We start from the raw sequence: 22,406 nt of genomic DNA, 5'->3' as shown, positions 1-22,406 counted from the left end.
TCCCTCTTGCCACTCCTTCCTTCCTTAGAACCGGGCACAGGCAGCTCCCACCCCGGTAACGTCCGAAGGCAGGGACCTCCCCGGCGGAGCAGCAAGCTCGGTCACCCCATCCGCCGCAAGTCGGTATCCAATTTCACGATGGCGGGGCCTGCGGCAAATAAGCATCATCTACTCCGGATGTCGGTACCCCCCCTCGCCTTCTTCCTGTATCTTCTCCCGCCGAGCCGCTCAGTGTTTCTCTTCTACCCGCGCCATCCTTCGCCTCTCTGGTCAACGCAAAATGTGACTAAGCATCCAAAGTCAAAGCCCGTCGCCCCCCCTGTCAGACCGTGTTCCGCTGCTGCTGCTGCTGCTTCTGCCTCTCGTGATGCTCAGCTGCGAGCGTGCGTATGTGCACGTGTGAGCGCGTGACCGCCGACAACGCAGAGCCGAGCCAAGGATCTCTCGAGCTGCAGACGCACTAAATGAAGGGAGCGTTAAGATCCGTGCGAGAGACGTGGAGGATAAATACGAAACACTGGCATCGAAAGGCAAAAAAACTGCATGACAGCAAGGATTTCTGTCATTACTCAACTTTGTTTTGCCAGGGTTGCACCTTGCATTGGGTCTCCGCTGACGTCATATACCAACATCCCCACCCCCATCTGTTCACCTGAGCACACGCACAGGCGCGAGTCTTCCCGTAGAGACGCACGCACACACTCAGAGGCACGCACCACACTCCTTTTATTGAAAATGGTGAGATGTCTTGTTTGATGTCTTTAGGAGACACACACACACACACACACACACACACACACACACACACACACACACACACACCAAATCTGTGTAGACAAAAGCCTAAAATTAACTTGCAACAATTATTTCAAGATTTTATTTGGAGCAGAGGAAGATATAAAAATCCATTAAAATGTGCCATGTTTGTGGAATAAAATGGGAGGAATGTGGTAGGATGATGATGGGATGAAGACCTGAATGATGTGGCATCTGATCGGAGAATGGTGATGTGTATTCCTTTACAGACTAGGGTGTCCTGAAATTTACAAACAAAAACTGTTTCAGATTGTGACTGGTTTCTATCCACATGTGAAATGAATTCTTATTTTGTTAGTCCAAGATACTGACCCGTCGGACTGGTCAAGAGGGCACTGGGTAGTCTGTGGGGTTGTACGCCACCCCCCCTGTCCAACTGGTAGGCTGGAAGATAGTTGACGGACCCTGGAGCCTTTCTTGTTGTGTGCGCTGGTGTGGTCCTTGACCCAAATGTCGTATAACCTCTCTGGAAGGATGGGTGAAGCTATTTAAGGACCAACATCACTGTATGCTTCCTCTATACAGACCTCACCGAGCCATTCAGACTAGTTGAATCTGTGGAAGGATGTCCTGTAACTATTTATTTTAAAAAATAGCTGAAAAAACAAGGCAAGAAAAAGAACCAGACTACATGACGACAATGCAAGCAGGCTGAATACAAGCGGATTTGATTCACACCCAAAGAACTGATTAAGAATACTTGCTTCTAAAAAATAAGGCTATAAAGCAAAACGTTTCTTCTAAAGTGAAACATTTCTTGAGGTGTTCAAAGGATATTAGCGGTGACAGGCAGGTAGAAGATGTCTGTCTCAGTGTGGATGATAATATCCTGGGATATGTACTTCTTTGGCTCTACCTCTCCTGCTTGGACCGCACACACCGCAAACAGCTGAACCTGCAGTTCAACATGCAAACCTGCAGCCACCTGAACACACAATTTTATTTCATTACTAATACATGCAACACCTCAACAACCAAGGGGGAGATGATAACTTTAACATATGTATATTTGGAAATGTCAGTTATACTAAACATGTATGAATCCAATATAAGCGAACTAGTAAAAGAATGGCTAATCAACATTAATATTTAATCACAATATCCAGCTGGAAACTTACAGGCCCAGGATTGTAGATGACCCGGAGGCCTGTAGCAGGAGGAGGCTGCTTCACATGGAACCTTGCAGAGAGGCGGATCGAAACAAACCACAAATAGTTACAGGTCAAAGTTTTCCCTTTGGACTTGAAGGTGACCCACAAATCGCCTGCACCTATCCACAGCACTCATTTCTTTCTGACACACTTTGGAACCAGTTGTAAGGCTATTATTTTTCTGGTTTTGCCTACATTTGCCTTTGCATTTATGTATCCACTCTTTCCATCTATCCACAATCTGGCATTTTACCTGCAGGTGTCAACACCCACATTCTTCATCATCACAGTAATCGCAGAGGAGGTGCCCTCCTGCAGTGCGCCAAAGTCAACAGTGGACGGCAGGAGCTGGAATCCCCTCACTATGACATTTGGATCGGTGAGAGAAATAGTTCGACACTTCCTCCTTACTGGCTCTTCCACTGACAGGAACTGGAATACAGACAGAGTGAGTATGTGTTGTTTTTACATGCAATGATATGCATGAATAATAACTGTCATGTCAATGTTTGTGTACCTGTTGATTTGGTATGCTGCAGGGTTTGGAGCTGAGGATAGAGGTTGGTAGTCTGACTTTAGTACTCCTGGGCTTTCCGGTCACATCCACCTGGACTGACTTACGTTGCCCGGATGAAACCTTCAGACTGCTTTCACCTGGCATGGACATGTACACACACAAAGACATGGTCGTTCATCCATTCCTGCACTGTAAAGTGCTCAATCCACCGAAACTGCATTATAACATCCAGCATCAGTGACTGTGAATCATATACATTCTTGGAGTTCATGACCAACAACCTCAGACGATTCATTTTAATACAACAGAGGAAGATGGGGAACAAACCGGCAGACCGAGACGTGGGGTTGGTGGGTCTTTTTTCAGGCATCCTGCCACTTCCTGCTGTATGACTAAGAGCAAAACACCAGGAGAGGTCAAGCCGTGTCACAATAGCAAATGTAAGCATAATTTAGACAAGCAATTCATGAAATAAAAATTAAGAGATGTAAAGTTTTGTGATCCACTACAACTAAGCAAAATGAACACTGGAAAAAAACAGTTCATAACATCCTCTTCATTACCTTGCAGATTGAGAAGGCGTTGGGTTTAAGGGTCGTGGGGCTGCAGTTACAAACACAAATGCAGTATATTATACAGTATGCATGTTATTGTAAATGGTTTTCATACACTTCGACAGTTGCTTTAAAATAGCATGTTTTTTCAGTTCAATTAAATCTCAGTTTCTCTGTACGGATTCCCAACAGGACAACCTTTAAAATGAAATTCATCTTAGTGCTGTAGCTCCTAGTAAATACTGGCAGTATAATAACTTACTGCTCTCTTGTGGGGCATCTTTCAGGAAGACCTGAGCACTGTCTGACTTGGGGATTGGAGGGAGATCCATGGATAGACTCCTCATGTCTGGTGCTTGGTGCTGTAGCAGGTTCTGGAAAACAACAGTGCTGTGTCTCTTGCTGAACATTGTGTATTTTTATGTCACAAATGGGGCATCAATGTGTGTTCAGACTTCATTGTATTTTATCATGATAATGCCGACTCAAAAACATATTCAAATATAATAATTATATATTGAAGTGAGCACGTACAGTACCTGGTATAATGGAACATTTTCTGGGTGGAAAAAAGGAACAATGTTCTTCTTCCTCAGAGCCTCTCTATAAGCCTGTTCCTCACTCATCTCCTGTCTGACGTATACATGGAAAATACAGAGAAAATGACTGATGAGTTGATAACCACTAGTGCAAATACAACGTTACTTGTAGCCACAGCAGTACCATAATTTCCCACTTTTTTTCCATTATCTATCCTGCACCCTTTTTTTAGTTGTACTGCAGTCGATGCTGTGGTTTTCTTACGAATAATTCCCTTCAAAGGAGAATCACAGCAGCAGCCATACACAAAATAATGGGCTAAAAGCCATTTCCTCAATAAGACACACTGGCAAATGTGTGGTGAGACTACTGACTACAACTCAAAAAACACCTTTTAATGTTTAAACGTTATTTCAGTGCATTAAAAGTGTTGCAGTGAATGTTAAAAGAGAAAAACTTCACTTTAATCCTTTTTTTTGTTAACTTGATGATGCTACTAATTGTCAAAGTGGTGGTTAATTCTTCACACAGAATCACAAAATAGTGTGGGAAGGAAACCAATATTTACCTGTATTGTGTAAGTCTTTCAGTCCATTTTGACTCCTTTTCATTAGCAAAACTGGACAGGAGACAGGGTTTAGGATATTAATACTATTTAAAACATATTTGAATACATGGAACTGTCACTTTAGAGAAAATAACAGTATTTATTCATGCATGCCATTTTAATCTCTCAAACCTGTCACTAGCTACTGTGGCTGTGTCTTCTGAAACATCCAACTGCTCAACTGGGGCTCCAACTCCTTGGCTGTACAGATTGGCTATGTCCACTGTGGATACACACAGAAAGAGTTAGAAGAAGTGTACATTTGTGCTGACCCCTCTACACTAAACTAAAACTGAATCACACGTACTATGTAACTCCTCTACTACTACATATTTAACTTGAAACCTCGAGAACTTCTGTCATTTTCACTTCAATTTTACTGAAATTAAATAATTAGTTAAGCAGTATTTCGAATAATAAATGTAGATCCTGTGACAATAGCCTCATCCAGCCCTCTAATGCGCCATCATTTCTTGGTTTCACTGATTAGTTTTCACTCATTATTAAAGCCTATTTTATTCACATTTTTTGTCATGCAAATAGTGACTGGAACTGATTAAAATTTAATTTGAGAAGAATTACAATGAAATAGGTATGCTTAATTATTTAATAGTGATTAAAGGAAACCAGATAATTGCAAATGTAACTTATATTTCAGCGAACTTGTAACAAAATGCTTCAAACACAGCCTGCACAACTGCAAAAAGTAGTCGCCCACCTGAAGTCCTCTTGTCAAAGGTGTGACCTGCGTCCTCTTCTTCTGCAAAAGACTATAAAATACATAATTAATAATTTACATTTATATTGTATGACAGTAATTTTATGTAGAATTGTGTCTTAGATCTTCATCTCAGTATGCCGTGGGGAAAGATCCTCATGGTAACACCTTTCTGCTCATTTTACTGTCAGTCAAAGTAAAGGCAAGGGGGAATGTACCTATTGTGCATTATACTGTGTGTGTGTGTGTGTGTGTGTGTGTGTGTGTGTGTGTGTGCTGACCAGGACCAGGTTGAGCAGAACACTGGCACGAACACTTTCCTCCTCATCGCGAGGGTCTTTAATTTTCATCTCTTCTGATCGCTGCTCCCTCTCCATCAGACTCTCAATGTATTCCTGCAGTCAAAGCCACATTTCAATGTTTGTCAGGATCCTGCAGAAAAAACTATCCCTCTCCAACAGTTTTCAGTCTTTCAAAGCAGAAGTAAGCAAGATATTTTTCGTGACTATCCCAAACGAGGCCTTGCTACGTCACACTTGTATCAGAGAGGTGTCGCGCTGGTTCTGTACATGGGATATTTTTGTCAGTCTGCCTCAGTATTTAAAAATTTTCATAATACAAGCCTTATTGAACAAAATAACAATAATGAAAGCAGTGCAACCATTTGACTTGTACACTATTTCATCATGGTCTCAGATTTAATTCATCCATACAAATGCAATACGAAGAGTTTGGCCAGCAGATGTCGCCATTTTTTACTTTATCAAATGCTTCGAAACAGTGAACTATTCTCACAACAGTTGCTTCATAGTGATTCAGTGTTTTAGAAAGCTTTGTTTGCCACAGTATAACCCCTATTCCACTCTAACCAATAAGAGATGTCAGACAGTGCCACTGTACCATTTTTACTTACTTATTTTAGCAAAACTTTGGCTGTGGGCCACATGACCACAGACATGCGTTTGTTTTACCTTCAGTCGTGTGTCTACAGTATTTTTGAGTGGTGCGGTGACTGGTCGGTGCTGGTACAGTTCCCTCATCACCAAGACTTCGGGGCAGCTCCTGACAGGTTGACGCTGTGCTGCAGAACCATCGGACCTCTCTTTCAGAGTCAAACCTTGTCCCATGTCGGTACCAAATGAAGGACCTGGGCTCTTCTTCTGAAATAGAGGGAAAGACAGAGGAAGATAACTGTCAGTGTTTGGCCCTGACTATGTTGTTTGCCTGTGTATACAATATGTGTGTATGTACCTGTACCTCTGTTCTGGGGAAATCATGCCAGCTGCGGTTTCTGAGGTTGGGAGGGGTGATGTCAGGGTTCTGTTTCCCCAGCAACCACTGGGACCACACACTCTGGTGGCCGGGCTTTAGGATGGTAATGCCGAACTCACCTGAAACAGTCACGAACATACACAAACCTAATCTCATTTCCTGGAGATTGAGAGGTCTTTCCCTACCTTTATTTCTCTTTTCATAGATAATAGAATGAGAAAAGTGCACTCATCTCAAGAGTCAGTTAATTAACCACATATAATAACTCAAATTTGGCAAGATCAAATGTAACACTTCTAATTCAATCAACCTCTATACTTCTATTTTATGAGTATTACGTTTCTTGATATCTAAGGTTTTCAACAGGGCACCTTGTGTGTCTGGCAGTGGTTCCCTCTGCAGTGCTATGGTAGGATCAGAGTACGCCTGGTAGAACTGTTCCTCAATGCTTTGTGAGCTCAGTAGTTCAGTACCTGAACCATCCTCGTGCACCAGAAACAGCCTGGAATACAATGTGTTGTCAGAGTTTCTGTGAAGTTGCCATCCAACAACAGTACAATGTTACATGTTTAAATATCGTCTCATTGCTACTGACTTTGGCTTTTTTATATTCATGCAGAAAAAATCTTATTTTTTACATATAGGAACATTAAGCGGGAAAATAATTTAACAATATGGCTCAAAATGGCTTTCAGTTGGTTATAACACATAAATACTGATGACTACATGTCCTCAGAATGGTCATTTTTCATAGCTGATTATCCATAAACATGTTTACACAAAGAGAAAGGACTTTAATAAAGCGTAATATGGCTTTAAGGTGCAGCACATATGGATAGAGGCCCACCTGGGACAATGTTCTCTATGTTTTACATTAATCCTGGCGATTTCTCTGTCCTCCTCATCCTCCTCCTCCTCCAGCTCTGCCTCGTCCTGTTTAAGTGTGCTTGGAGCAGGGCTGCAGTTCAGCACTGATAACTGCCCATCTTCCATCACCTGCAACACGCACACAAAATTCAGAGAATTCACTCAGAGAAGGCAGATTAACTTGTGTTGTAGATTTTTTTTAATGAGTCATGTTCATCGGAGAATTTGACACTGATGACTTTTTTTCAAATTCACATAGCAGGCTGTCTCAACATCTCCCTCTACCTTTGAATTAGCTGTTTAATTCAGAAAATAGTAACTTAACCTAATAAGACAGCAACCTTGTAACAGACCAGGGATTACAAGAGGATTAGTCATCGTGATGGAGGTAGTGAAGCGAAGGGAGCGAAGCAAATTCATTTGCTCAAATGAGTCTTAAGCTTTCAAGATGGATTCAAATATATTTTCAGTTTGCCATTGTTTCCTACACTGTGCTATAATACAAAAAAATCTGTTTAGTGAGTGTTTGTTCTGTTTTTGCTTTGGCCATTCCTACACTTTTCTGAAAGAGATGTTTCTTTGAGACATGAAGGACTGTCTCTTTCAGTGCTAGACACAAACACTTTCATGATGACACTAACCCTCTTCTTACAATCCTCCTTACTGACCTGGAAGTGGTTCCCATCCGGGTCTGTAATGTCTAGGGCCACTTTGTCTGTATGACTCATGGTGTAGCTTCCTGGTTGGTTTACAGGAGTGCCACCCTTTGGACTAGGGGTTATAAGTGGGTCAGATGAGTACACACACTTCCCATCACTTTGGATCTGCAGGAGCCCCACACTGGATGGAAACACCTTGGATGCACAAGCATACACACACAAACATGTAGGTAAATAGACAAATGTGTATTTATCTATGATTCTATACACAACAGTCTAACTTTGGTGCCATCTGATGGTCATATCAACACTGACACTGTGGTCAGAACTCATGTGAATGAGCTGAAATCACCTCTTTCCACCAGGATAGTCTCATCTTTTTCAAACAAAAACTTGCCAGCAGACAAATTTGACAGATGCTATAATACGATGTGATATTTACTGTAAACCACCCACCTGATATGCTCCTTGGCTGTTCCCAGTGATGACAGTTCCATCGGCTAAAAAGATGTGAGCCGTGTGCCGCTCCGGGTACATCACCACGGTGGCGCATCCCTCCCTCTCCACCAGCACCACCCGCTCTTTGGTAGACACATATGCACTCCTCTTGCCATTCTCAGCCACAGCCTCTTCTGCAAACATACTACTTTCCCTTTCACCGCACTCATGCTCACACTCACTCAACTCTGTACAAGCGTGTCCAGCGCCCTCCTTGTCGCACACTTTCCCTGCACTGTCCCTGCTGATCTCTTCTCCGTTGTCACAAGTATCCTGGATGTGCATGTTCTCATCGATGCTGTCCGCACAGCGTGTGACACACACACACTCAGTGCAGCCACATGCACATTCAGAAGTCGATTTAAGGGTCACGCTCTCAGGCTGCTCCCCTGAAAGTTTTACAGACACAGGTCAGATAGAAAATGTCACCGTAAGTTAATGATTAAGTGCATGTGTGTGTTGTTGTATATTGTATATGGCTATGTCAGTACATGTGCAGATCTGGCTGCCTGGTCACCTGTATGCAGCAGTATGTGTTGCGTTGTGTTCGGTGGTCTGTCTTGGTAGAGACTGGTGATCCTGGTTCCGTCTGCATGCTCTACACTTAGAGATCCATCTGGGTTTTGGACAGAAACCACCAGATCTTCCCGGCTCAGCATCACCTGACACAACAGCACACGCCAAGTTAAAGAGGTGACTCCCAGCAATAACAAGCTTTTTCAGAATGGGAACAACACTCTCATTTTTGAGACTCTATCACAAACTTTGAGAGGTTCAGACAATGACAAAATATTAAAATTAATTCCACCAGGAGGAAATCAACACTCTTACCTCATGGGTGATGGGGTCTGTGGCCTTGAAGGCGAGAAGAGGTGTGGTGGGTATGTGTTTATGTGTGGTCCCCACAGTGTGGATGCGAGCTCCAGACGGAGTCGTTGTTAACCAACACCCTCTCTGAGCATCAGCCTCCTTCTGTGAGCTCTGTTCTATGTAGACACACAGAAAACATACACTGTATGTCACTAAAAGTGACACTTAATTGTCCTCACAGCAGGGGGCCCATCATGTTAGAATGTGGAGGAAACACTGTTTTGTATTGAGCGGTGCTGCACTCGAACCTTTCTTGTTGTCCTCAGTTTCCTGAGAGGTGTTTTCCTCCTCAACCTTAGAGTCAGGGACCCACACTGGACCAGAATCCTGGCTGAAACTGACAGAGCCATCTGGAAACAGAACCTGCAGTGTACATGTGATTTGTGTGCTTGTATGTGTCCTAAGGGTAAGTCCCCATTTTTGAGTAAGAGTCATGATGGTTCAGCTCTGCCTGTACAAATTGCTGGTATACGTGCCTCTATATATGAATATACAGTTTGTTTACCTCTGTGGACCCGTCTCTCATGTATCGGATCACGGCTCCCTGGCTGGTGACAATGCGGGACAGTTCTTTGGAGAGGGAAGGGTCCTGAAGCTGCCCTACAACCACCCTGCCATTAAGAGGAAAGCCCTGTTTCACCAGCATACCCTTCTCTTCAGGGGACACTCCTGGACACACAAACACACACAAATTATGCAATAAATATTTGTACCAGGGATGCAATTTAGTGACTGGAGCTCTTTTCTGCAGCTTTATAAAACTACACTTATAAGATGCACACACACCTGTGAGTGTGTATATACATTCCTAGGAAAGCGCATCACTGACCTTGTGTATCCTCTCGTAGAAATTGCAGCAGTAGGCCATTAGGAACAGACAGGTTGAGACTATTAAATGGGCTGGATGGCAATGTTGGCTGGCCTTCACACACCTTAGATTACACCAAATGAACATGCACATATAGTTTGAGCAATAACAGTAACATTAACATCACAATAAGTAGCACAAGTTCAAAACCCAAGATGGTTTATACTATTTCATACTGAGGTTTGAGAGCAATTGAACAATATTTTTTATGGTTAATATATTCTGCGTGTGTACACATGTATTCTTTTGTGCATCCATGTGGGTATATGGAACCTGGGACTCCGGAGGTTTGATGTGGCTGGATGGAATCGAATCCTGGTCTGTCCCCTTGGAGCAGTGGGAGGAGGAGGAGAGAGGGATGGGGACAAAGGTGGAGGTCTCTGGGGACCCTCCTGCTGTTTCCTGGGGACTTACTAGAACATCACCAAACAGGAATACAGTTAATACTGCCAGCCACTGAGAAGAAACCTTGTTTATTCCATAACATATAATAAGAATATTTTGAGCAGTCCATATGCATATTCAACCGGTTTTCAGTAAAGACTGAAACATTTAAATATAGGGCTTACAAAACAAAAAAAAGAAAATTGTATGTGTTTGAAGTATAACACCTATGTATTCTCCTGTAGGACCATAGAAACTGTATGAGAGGTGGATTCCATTGTCTAAAACTGCTGAGAGGGAGCCCTGCTTCATTCTTTTCATCTCCACAGGTTCTGACACTGAAAAGGACACACACACATACAGAAATACTCACAGGTCATCTGGGTTTGTTCACCAGTATTATCCACTAAATTACATAAAACTTTTGCAAAGGTTGGATAAAGAGAATCAGGGTGCTGCTCGATGACCGTGCTATGATCAGCATCTTTACCTTTAAGATCTTCTTTTTTGTCATTGGTTTCTTTGTCTTGGGACTGAGGGGGAGGTCTTACAGGATCACCGACAACGTGGTTGATGTGTGTGTAGAAATGATGCCCATCTGTCTTCACAGCCAGTTTCATCAGGCTGGAACCTGGAGTGAAAACAGTACAAAATGCATGGGCGCATGTGGAAAATCACCCAAAGCACCCGCCATCACCACTAGAATAGTGTGGAGTGGCACTTTGCTTTTCATGACCAACCTCACTTCCTGACTAAACATTAGGTTATGTTTGTTTTGATATTATCATCTTTACTGCAGATAATGTTTTTACAGAAATGAAATGAGAAAATAGTTTGTGTATTCACAAAAAAAAAAACCCCAAACACTTGTAATGTTGTTTTCTGTAGCGATCTCAGAGCATGTCGGCGAGCTGTTTGCTGGGGATGTTTCCTGAATTAGAGTGGCCTGATTGTGTTTGGATGTAAGCACATGAAGCACATGCAGCCTCAACTTTGTCTCAATACCTTCAACATAGCTGACATTCTCCACAGTGATGTGTCCTCCACTGGAAGGGAAAAGGTACTGGAGACGACCTGACACACGGATCAACTTTCCATCTGTGCCGTATCCTGTGAAACCCTGCACACCACACATACACAGCCATACACGCACCGTGATGTTTTACTTGTGAGCAGACAGTACTTGTCAGCTGTGTTTATATGTTCTAATGCAAACACAAACTCAGTTTATTCATGGTTTTGTGTGCGTGCCCTCACATTGAAGGGTGCCTCTGTCGGATGCAGTTCTTTGTTTTCCTCCAAGGGGGGCACTGTGGCAGTAGTGGACTCTGTGGGAGTTTTGGATGAGCTGCCTGCTGTCTCTGCTCTGCTCTTCTTGCCACTGGACAAAGTTTTACTTCTCTTGTTGTCCAGTGACTGAGCTTCCTCCTTCTGCTGCTTGCCTTTTGGTGTATTCTCTTTCTTTGATTTCTTGGCCATCTCTTCCTCCTTTAGACGCTCCTGTTCCAACTTCCAGGCCTGTAACGCCATGCACACAGTAACAAACAGTGAGGTCACTGCTGTAGGTTTATAATACGTTGAAGGAATTAGAAACCTTAAAGGAGTGTTCATGTGTTAGCTGGTACTGACTTTAAGGGAGTCTTTTCTGATGACTGGCTCCAGAGTGTCCTCCTCTGCAGAATCTGCAGCCTTTTCATCTAGTCCAGGAACAAAGCAAACATTGTATTTGTATGGTGGAAAGTATTCACAGTCTCACTGAGTCTTGTGTTGACAAGCTACAGTACCTTTTGGAAACTCAGCACAGCTGATATTTCTGAGTTGCATTGCCTCTCTCTTTAATTCCTCCTCTTTTGTCCAATCTGAAATGGTATCTGCCACATGCTCCAGGTACTTCCTATCAAAAAGATAACAGTGGAGCTAGTCTAACACTCCACATATGCACTATTTCACTAGTCAGGTTATATAGGCTGCAGACTCTGCCACTAAGAAGGGTCATACGGTATAATTCTAATGATGGTGTTCATGGGAAGTTTATTCTTTTGCTTTCTCACATAGCAAAAAGCATATTACTATCCATGTCCTGTGAGAAGAAAACACCTGACAATGTGTACTTGCATTCTGACCTGAACTTGACATCAGTGTGAAGGGCTACATCCCAGAACTCCTTGCACTGGCGATAAGGGCTCATTGGATTGTGACAGAAAATATACAGGATGTTGTTAGGACTTCCTCTGAAGGTATCCAAGCAGCGGTATTCTTCTGAGGCCAACTGGAGTACCTGCACATCAGGAAAATCAAAATGACAAAAGCAAAAAAAAACATGTTTTTAGCTGAAATAAGATTTTCATGGTGTTTTATCTGTATTGCACGTGTGAAGTTTGAGTATGTTTTCCCCTTAATTCCCCCTGAAAGACAAGATAAGACAGGTCACCTGTGGGAAGATGGAAGCATTGTGGTGTTCAGAATAGTGCCAGTCAACCAGAGATCTCAGCCTACAACTCTCAATGTCAGATAAGTCCAGCTGGCAACACACTCTCCCACTGATATGCTGGAGAAAAAAACAACATTCAACATTATTGGGAGGAAAATCAGAACAAATGCTCATTATTCTTTTATTATAGACAAAGCAAAATATGTGAGGATAAAATATAAACAATACCTCTGTGTTACCAGGATCTTCGGTGAGAAAGGTCAGGCCTGTAGTTGAAATAAATTATGAGGTACAGTCTCATACGTACAGTTGAGAGATGTTACAGCAATCAAAGGCAGTTGTACCTTGTAAGTGAAACATCACAAGTAACAGACCTTTAGTCCTTAGATTATTAAGCTGCTGTTTAGCGTAAGATAGTGGGTTGTCCCAGGGGATTATTGTTGGTGTCTGTTGCTGAGCTGGTTCCAGTGTTCCCAGTGGTCTAAGAGCATTCTGTAGCACACCCTTTTGATCCAGCCTGGTCAGTGGCATACTCTCAAACACACTCTGATGAAACAAACGCTCCACCTCCGGCCATGACACAACATCTGTGGGATATCATAACATCATGACATCATTTTGAAGGGCTTTTTCCAACACAGACTGACCAATGTCTCACTGTAGGTAATTCCCTAATGGGATCAACACAACCAAAAAAACATATCAACTAATTGCCACAAACTCTGAGATAAAGCAACACGTTTTGTATATGTACTATATGCTGAGCTAAGGTGGGTGCCTCTGACATTTTACTGGTGTCTGACCATCTGTGCAGTAGTGTTGTAGTTGCTGTTTGATTGTCATCCAGCAGGAGTTGCCATTTCTCTGCTGAGGTACAGAGTGGATCAACTCCCACACTGGAGACAACCTCATCATGGACAGCTCCACCTCTGCTGGATCAAAAGCCTGAGCCGCCTAAGAGGGACACACAGAAACACACTATATGAACACATTTCTAGTCCAAAGATAAAAATATGAATAGAGAGGAGCCAAGATAACATGTACTCTACAGTGTACTCCTTTGTCTCATTAATGATTTTGAACCAAAACTTCCACATGGACAATAAAAATGAATCACTTATATACAGCTGCAAACATAAAAAAAATCTACTTGCACTGATATCCCTCAAGCGCAGTGCCCTCTCATTATGGTGTCTGATAACCAGAGGGTGCTCAGACTTCCTCTGTGTCTCCTCTGCTCCAAACCTCTCCATTAGCCTCTGACACAACAGAAAAGAGAATAAAACACAGATAAATGAGTGAATAATTTCAGCCTGTACATTCTGGAGTTGTAGGGGAAACCCTCAATGAGTTTTACATGGCAATAAAAAAGTGCAAAATTCCCACACAAAGAAAGGAACATTTACTATGTAACTCGTCCCCGTGACCCCAGTAGACTGAGGGTTTCAGTACTGTAAAGGTAGATCATTGTCCATTGATCAGTGTAAGGAAATTACATATATGTTGATGTTTGGTTTACCAACATCTATTGTAATCTATTTTTATATTTTTGAAGCACTTTACTGTGCAGTATGCACCTACTGTTTGCATGTTTGTTTGCTACTCTCTACTAGGATTACAGCACCATCTGCTGGATATATATTGTATGTGGCTCATACTATGTTATACAGTATTTGTGCTTTCTCTCTGCTCAGGAAAGCAACTATTTCACCCTCCCCCCGCCACAACACAGCCGAGCTGTTCTGCTGCTCTGTCTGTGCTGCTGCTCTGTCTGTGCTGCAGCAACAGCACTCTCAACATGACACTGGAGATGGTGGGGGTTGGCCATTGTGCTCCATATGCCTGCTACTGGCCCTGCCCATTGAAACAAAAGCCGCTCATTTTCTTCTCTGAGTTCCACAATCCCCTCCTGCTGAAAAGAAAAGATATGTACTGCATTGGCCGGGAATCGAACCCGGGCCTCCCGCGTGGCAGGCGAGAATTCTACCACTGAACCACCAATGCTGTATATGTTCTCTGAGCTACTGTACACGTTTTTGTAATTTTTGTACAAACATAACTTCTTTGTCTTTCAGTCATCATTCACACAACACATGCTTGACTGTGCATTTCTCATGGTATGTGTGTTTTGGTGCGTGGCCACTGTACCTTCTTGTCTTCTTCATTCTTTGCTGTAGTCAGCAAGCCATTTAACATGTGGCTTCTCTCCTCTTTCGTGTGTACCAGAGGCAGGAAGCTTTGGAGCATGAAGCTGATCAGCTGATGGTCTAACCCGGGCCCATTGAGAGGTTTGGGCTCCTCAGTCACATCGGTCCGGGTGGACACAGACTTTTCTGTTGACATCACCACCTAAACACACAAATTGCACAGATATCAAGAATCTTGCTCTGGCCTCACACTACACACCCACACTCACAATACGCACACAGACCTGCTCCAGCATACAGTGCAAGATTAGTGGCACAGAGCAGGCTTCAGGGGGAACCAGGTCGAGAAGGTTGCTGTAGTAACGCATGTCCACATCTGTTGAGAGAGGGGGCTGCTTTGCGTCTGTCGACAAAGAAGAGAGGACAGAAAAATGTTACATTCTATATAAAAGAGAAAAAATAGAGCTATGTTAAAGAGAAAGGTCTTACCTCTGTCTGCCGGGCTTTCCTCCCGCACTGATTTCTTCTTGGAGCGTGGAGTCATGGGCAGAGGGGTCAGCACAACCTGGGAAAATATATGAACAAATATATGTTGTAGTGTAGCTCATGATATTCCATGCTGTGTAATGGCATGGCCGTTTATGCCAATGAATAATTTCATGCACTAATCACTAAGATGGCCATGGGAACAAAGAAGGTGACATCAGTAACCCATGAGTGATTTGTAAGAGTAGCTGTACTACAAAAATAATTTTAAAGATTGCTTAATAATTTTGCTTAATAAAATGGGTGACATCTTCACATGTGCAGCATGCAGCAGAGTGGCGTAGCGGAAGCGTGCTGGGCCCATAACCCAGAGGTCGATGGATCGAAACCATCCTCTGCTAAAGCAAACCTTTTACAAGCCAACAATGTGTTTGATTTCCACATTGTTGCTTTGACAAAACAAGACATTTGAAGACGTGGAAAACTGTAAGAGGGTTTTCTCTTATAAATAAGAAAATAACCAGAAGGAAAGAATTGTTAGTTGCAGTCCTGTTGTGTAGTGATACTGGCTGACAAGCATGTGTGTATGTGTGTACCTCTGTAGGCTGTGGATCCAACCCAACAACAGTGGGTATGCTGATGAGTTTGATGTTGTCTAGGTAGTGCTGATGTTGCCGGCGCCAGTCCAGACAGTCATAGATGAGATTGGACACACCCGCAAAGATTTGGCTTCCCATCTCCAACTGGACACAGTGCACCGATACACAGACGAGGATTCAAAGTCAAAAACAAGTCACGGGCAATGTGAAACTGAGCAAACATATTAAAGCAGAGGCAGTGATAAAGACAGACAGAGAAGGAGCTTGAGGATGATCAAAAAGGGAATAGCAAAAGTTGAGCAAAAATGTACAAACAGCACAAAAAAAGCAGAAACAAATGATAACCGGCAAAATTCTATCCAAGAAAATCAACAATGAGAACTCACCTCAGCCTCAGGGCTGTCCTGTGTGCGGAAGGGAGGCAAGAGATCCGGGACAGTGTAGCTGAGCTGAACCACATCATGGAGCTTGGACTCTGGTGGCCCGCTGTCCAAAACTGGTCTCAGACGTGACCAGAACAGATCCAACTTCCTGGCCTGCGCAGCCAGTTCTGCACTACCTTCTGCTTCAGGCACACACAGAGGAAATGATGATGTAATGTAGATAACAACATACAATAAGTACAAAACAATAAGGGTATACTGATGAGTTTGAATCAATGTAAAAGCTGTTATATAGTTTTGATGTGCCATATTAAATCTGTAAAGGAGTTAAGCATACTGTATACTGACTGCCCTTTACCTGCATCCAAAACTGGAGATGCTCTCAGACTCTGCTCATTGCCCTCACAGGTGTGTTGTTTCTGCTGCCCATCAGAAGTTTGTGTGTGCTCTGAACACAATTTGATAACATTGGCCACATGTACACCTATGGCATCAAGCGCCCCAATCAGGTGGGGCTGGTAGAAGCCCAGCACCAGGATGTAGTGTTGAGGACCATCCCCTGGTTCATCATCTATGCACAGATGCACATAACACAAAACACACAGAGTGAATTAATCCATTACCATGTCTCACTTCTCTTTCTCTTGTACATATACACACTACCATTCTACACACATACTGTAAAAGTAGGTGGTAGCCAAAGATGTCTTGTGCATTTACAGTAATTTCTCACTATTTTAGCTTTTTGAACTCCATAACCCACACAGAGTTTTAATTTGAGTTTTTACCTATGAAATTTGGTGGCTCAATATCATCCCTGCGTTTGAGCTTGGTCTTCCTCTCCTTAGAAGGTCCCACAGGTGAGGGTGGACTCTTCCCCTTTTTGGCCCCTCCTTTGTCCTTGCTGGCAGAGGGAGGACCGGTCTTTGCCATCTCATCCTCAGCCTTACACAGATGTGGACAAAAATTACACAAAATTGCACAAAGTTTATTTATTGATTCAAAGGTTTTTGGCTACTACCTCCCCAAATATTGTCACGATTCAAACAATACTGCAACTGAAACCTGAGTGAAAATCCACTCCAGTTCGACACTGTTACTAAATTATAATCACATACAGTGGCTTGCAAAAGTATTCAGCCCCCTTGAACTTTTCCACATTTTGTCACGTTACGACCACAAATCTAAATATATTTTATTGGAATTTTATGTGAAAGACCAACACAAAGTGGCACACAATTGTGAAGTAGAAAGAAAATTATATATGATTTAAAACAAAATTTACAAATAAAAAACTGAAAAGTACGGTGTGCAAAAGTATTCAGCCCCCTTTTCTCTGAGTGTAACCAATTGCCTTCAGAAGTTGCCTGATGATTGCTGAATGATCGAATGTTGACCTAATGACTAAATAGAGTCCACCTGTGTGTAATCTAATCTGAGTACAAATACAGCTGTTCTGTGACGGCCTCAGAGGTTTGTTAAGAGAATATTGGGGAGCAAACAGCATCATGATGTCCAAGGAACACACCAGACAGGTCAGGGATAAAGTTGTGGAGAAGTTTAAAGCAGGGTTAGGCTATAAAAAGATTTCCCAAGCTTTGAACATCTCACGGAGCGCTGTTCAATCCATCATCCGGAAATGGAAATTGTATGGCACAACTGCAAACCTACCAAGACACGGCCGTCCACCTAAACTTACAGGCCGAACAAGGAGAGCACTGATCAGAGATGCAGCCAAGAGGCCCATGGTGACTCTCGACGAACTGCAGAGATCCACAGCTCAGGTGGGGGAATCTGTCCACAGGACAACTATTAGTCGTGCGCTGCGCAAATCTGGCCTTTATGGAAGAGTGGCAAGAAGAAAGCCATTGTTAAAAGAAAACCATAAGAAGTCCCGTTTGCAGTTTGCCAGAAGCCATATGGGAGACACAGCAAACATGTGGAAGAAGGTGCTCTGGTCAGATGAGACCAAAATTGAACTTTTTGGCCTAAATGCAAAACGCTATGTGTGGCGGAAAACTAACACTGCACATCACTCTAAACACACCATCCCCACTGTCAAACATGGTGGTGGCAGCATCATGCTCTGGGGGTGCTTCTCTTCAGCAGGGACAGGGAAGATGGTCAGAGTTGATGGGAAGATGGATGGAGCCAAATACAGGGCAATCTTGGAAGAAAACCTGTTGGAGTCTGCAAAAGACTTGAGACTGGGGCGGAGGTTCACCTTCCAGCAGGACAACGACCCTAAACATAAAGCCAGGGCTACAATGGAATGGTTTAAAACAAAACATATTCATGTGTTAGAATGGCCCAGTCAAAGTCCAGACCTAAATCCAATCGAGAATCTGTGGCAAGATCTGAAAACTGCCGTTCACAAACGCTCTCCATCTAATCTGACTGAGCTTGAGCTGTTTTGCAAGGAAGAATGGGCAAAAATTTCAGTCTCTCGATGAGGAAAGCTGGTAGAGACATACCCCAAAAGACTTGCAGCTGTAATTGCAGCAAAAGGCGGTTCCACAAAGTATTGACTCAGGGGGGCTGAATACTTTTGCACACCGTACTTTTCAGTTTTTTATTTGTAAATTTTCTTTTTAATCATGTATAATTTTCTTTCTACTTCACAATTGTGTGCCACTTTGTGTTGGTCTTTCACATAAAATTCCAATAAAATATATTTGTTTGTGGTCGTAACGTGACAAAATGTGGAAAAGTTCAAGGGGGCTGAATACTTTTGCAAGCCACTGTATATAAGGAAACACAACCTGCCCTGCTTCCCTCCTCTGTTTATCATTGGCTTTGATCTGTAGCAGCTGGAACTTCAGTATTTTTGCCATCAGGTCACAGGGAATCTCCTCTCCTGCATCCAGCAGCACCTTAGCAGGCTCTGTAACCTGCACAAGTCACAAACACAGTGAACAAAGCACAAACACATGGGGTTTCTTTAAGAAGACACTGGTACAGTGACACAACATATTACAAACCCTCATTCTCTACTGTATATCAATTTACTCATCTACTACATCCCAGGTGTACCTCATAGAACGTGGGGACATCATCTGTTTTTTTTGCTTTGGGATTCCCCAGTTCATGGATCTGTAATAAAGTTGGACAGGAGAACGTTTTCATTTGACAAAATACAGGGTATTAGAGTTGCACTGACACAATTTTTTGGTACCTTATAAAGTAGATCAGTTGATGACAAATAATACTTTAAGAATTCATTAAGTCAGCCAATACTGCTGTTTTCAGTACAGTGAGAAGGACCACCAAAGATGCAAATTAGCTACATAGCCCACAAGACGTTAGAGTGTCAACAACTTGATGACAGTGCCGAATTGTTTATTTCATATGAAGTAAACTGCATTCGTTTTCAGTTTGTTTAATAACAGTTTAAGTACTGCAGCGACCCAGAAACAATATACAAGCTCTACAAAATTACAGGAGACACTATTAATACAGAGAACTTGAACCACATTTAGAATACCTTCGCAAGGGTGCTGTCCCAGGTCAACAAGTTGAAAAGTTTGCGTAGTGGTTGCTGCACGGCCAAAGCCAAAGCCCGGATCAGTTCCTCATCCTCTGGACTTCTCCCAACCACGAAAGACACACAGGCCTGCCATGACTCCTGGAAAGGCCATTAGAGAACCAGTCACATCACGCCTCTCCCTATTTCCATTACAGTTAATCGTCAGGTGGCCTAAACAAACGCTCCATGGACGCCGCACATCACGTGGCTTCCACTGATAGAAGAAAGCTAAATTAAGCTAAACGTTACATTATTAAAATTTGCAGTGTGAGTAAGCTACAAAGCCACAGTACAATCTAGCTAGTTTTACCGGAGAGAGGTACCTTCAGGTAACTTCGACGATAAATAAATAAGACTTCCGGTTTGGAAGTGTCACCTTCAAATTAAAAGCTAAAAGGTTTACTGTTGCAGATTTTTTTACACGTCAAGCTAACTTAATTACGGTGACAAACAAAAATTGCCCAGTGACTTTGTTGACGTTACTGAAATTGGCTTAAGGGACAGTTCAGAAGATAACACATCATTTAAAAACCTAGCTAACGTTACATTTCTTCTCGTTACTTAAAATGAAAAGTAAAAATCTCGCTCGCACGCACGTAACATCAAACACTAACGTTATAGATAGCTAAACTTAGCTAGCTACAGTGGCAACCTGTAAACGTTGGCTAACTACCATATGTAGCGTTAGCCAAGTAGTAAGAACTCTATAAGCGTCACTTTGTCTGATAAGAGAAATGTTTTGAACACACGAGTTAAGTTAAACTAAACAAAGTGGTGAGGGAGATAGCAAACCTCTTCAAACTGTGCTCTGGTGAGACCAGCCTCCCAGTTCTTGTTGACAACTGCGGCTCCAGCAGCATTGGGCTTTTTGGCTGAGCCTTTTTTAGCTGGCTTTGGTGGCATTTCCACTCAGTGGCGACTATCTATATAAAGACCACTGAAATTAGTCTGAAAGTTATAAAGGAAAAATGTAATGAGTTAAAAACCTCAAGTTAATCGTGACTTTGCCCCCTGCGTCGCCTGGTGCTTTGTGTTGCCCCTGGCAACTGCGAGGACACAGCGTCAAGTTTGACAAAGTGAGAATGACTTTTCCTGGGAACTTTCAAAACAAAACCATGAAGGCGCACACACTTCGGTTTCAATGTTAGGTTAAGTAATAAAATTTACGAAAACAAAGAAAAAAATAAGAATTATCTGTAGAAAAAACAGTTCACATTTTGGGTGCAGAATATCCTTTATCAACCACTGAAATATTCTTGTTTAAATGGAAATATATTCTGTAGGTAACTGCTCTGTCAAATGTTGTTACTATTCATTTTCTCCACTAGATGGCAGTGACATCTCTGGGCTGTGAGACTCCAAACCTGCTGAGCCACAGCATTGATCCCCAAATAATGGTAACAGTTTACACAATATTTCACTATCTCACATAAATTGTAATTCTTGACTATCATTATAATAGTACACAGTGCAGCCAAGGAAGCAATCTGTAAATTGTAACCATCTGGCATCCAAAAATTAACCAAAGATTACAACATACATGCACATTTGACAAACTCCCCTTTAAAAGTTTAATGTTTGATAAACTCCCCTTTAAAAGTTTAATGACAGTAGTTATGAGCAGTAACTCTGCTTGGTTCAGTCACTGAATAAAGCACTTGAGCCACAAAACTGACTGACATTATGAAAGACAGCTAGTTTGATTTCAGCACCAGAATCCCTGGGAAAAAAATACCCAGAGCATCTTAATCTGAAACACATGCACTTTAGTGCCATTTCCTCTGTATAATGAATGATGACACCATTGTTTCTCCAGGTGAGCCAACTAACAAGAGAGAGGCTGAATTATGGCAACATCAATAGGAAGAATCTCTAATTCTACTTTGATATACTCTATGACTCTTGAGTAGACTAGAAATCTATTTTGAACCATAATAATGCAGGAAATACGGCACAGGAGATTTAACCTGGGCCAGGTTCTATTTAAAGAAAGGGAGATTTTGAATACTGAAGTGGAATGAATATAAAGATACTGTATTAAATGAATGATAATGAAGAGTGAAATGTGAAAGGCTGTCGTGGCCACTTCACCACTCCTACACACTCTCAGGCAACAATTAAATGAGCTACAACATATCTTAATAATGGTAGTTTGTATTGTTTTTTTTATTATGTCTGTAGTTACAATTCAGTTCTTGAAATGGAAAATAAAAATTCCCAGTATTGCAAGTTGTTTATTTTTGTAAAATGAAACAAACTATGCTGGTTCTATTTGTGCCCTGTTTGTATTCAATGTGCCGTATAATTTAAAATCCCCAAAAACTAAAGGTTTCCAGAGTTGTTATCATGCTTTTCAGGGGAAGACAACAACTGTTTCATGATGGCATTTTTACATTTTACTGGAAAAGAACGAGCAAGAAAAACACGGTGAATGATCCTCAAGCATTTCCTGTATTATTTTCTGAGTTTCTGTGCAACCCAGCTGAAATTTCAGCAAGATTGACACCAGACAT

At 42.3% G+C, this 22,406-nt stretch overlaps 1 protein-coding gene and 2 non-coding genes across 3 annotated transcripts; 1 reads left to right on the top strand and 2 right to left on the bottom strand.

The window, feature by feature from the left end:
* Positions 1 to 322: 322 nt before the first annotated feature.
* On the bottom strand, positions 323 to 20,796 carry spag17 (sperm associated antigen 17). The gene is given in 51 exon segments (XM_070930234.1): positions 323 to 375; positions 596 to 652; positions 1,129 to 1,183; positions 1,185 to 1,294; positions 1,594 to 1,741; positions 1,935 to 1,995; positions 2,221 to 2,399; positions 2,485 to 2,621; positions 2,812 to 2,876; positions 3,048 to 3,087; positions 3,301 to 3,412; positions 3,578 to 3,671; positions 4,147 to 4,197; positions 4,318 to 4,408; positions 4,904 to 4,955; positions 5,185 to 5,298; positions 5,875 to 6,063; positions 6,161 to 6,294; positions 6,547 to 6,677; positions 7,023 to 7,171; positions 7,711 to 7,896; positions 8,158 to 8,588; positions 8,717 to 8,861; positions 9,031 to 9,185; positions 9,318 to 9,432; positions 9,575 to 9,738; positions 9,899 to 10,007; positions 10,172 to 10,350; positions 10,549 to 10,659; positions 10,812 to 10,952; positions 11,327 to 11,441; positions 11,579 to 11,839; positions 11,951 to 12,018; positions 12,106 to 12,215; positions 12,445 to 12,599; positions 12,753 to 12,869; positions 12,981 to 13,018; positions 13,127 to 13,339; positions 13,556 to 13,706; positions 13,907 to 14,011; positions 14,901 to 15,101; positions 15,184 to 15,302; positions 15,389 to 15,464; positions 15,982 to 16,128; positions 16,371 to 16,543; positions 16,705 to 16,938; positions 17,156 to 17,312; positions 19,130 to 19,258; positions 19,401 to 19,460; positions 19,852 to 19,992; positions 20,686 to 20,796. Coding segments are annotated over 51 exon segments (6,639 nt in total).
* Positions 14,686 to 14,756, bottom strand: trnag-gcc (transfer RNA glycine (anticodon GCC)). Its single transcript has one exon. It is a non-coding gene; the product is annotated as a tRNA-Gly (tRNA).
* On the top strand, positions 15,715 to 15,786 carry trnam-cau (transfer RNA methionine (anticodon CAU)). The gene has a single exon. It is a non-coding gene; the product is annotated as a tRNA-Met (tRNA).
* Positions 20,797 to 22,406: the final 1,610 nt, after the last annotated feature.

Source organism: Enoplosus armatus, chromosome 23 (genome assembly GCF_043641665.1).
Source record: "Enoplosus armatus isolate fEnoArm2 chromosome 23, fEnoArm2.hap1, whole genome shotgun sequence".
In the NCBI taxonomy this organism is placed as follows: domain Eukaryota; kingdom Metazoa; phylum Chordata; class Actinopteri; order Centrarchiformes; family Enoplosidae; genus Enoplosus; species Enoplosus armatus.
This window is presented reverse-complemented; position numbering and strand designations above follow the sequence as displayed.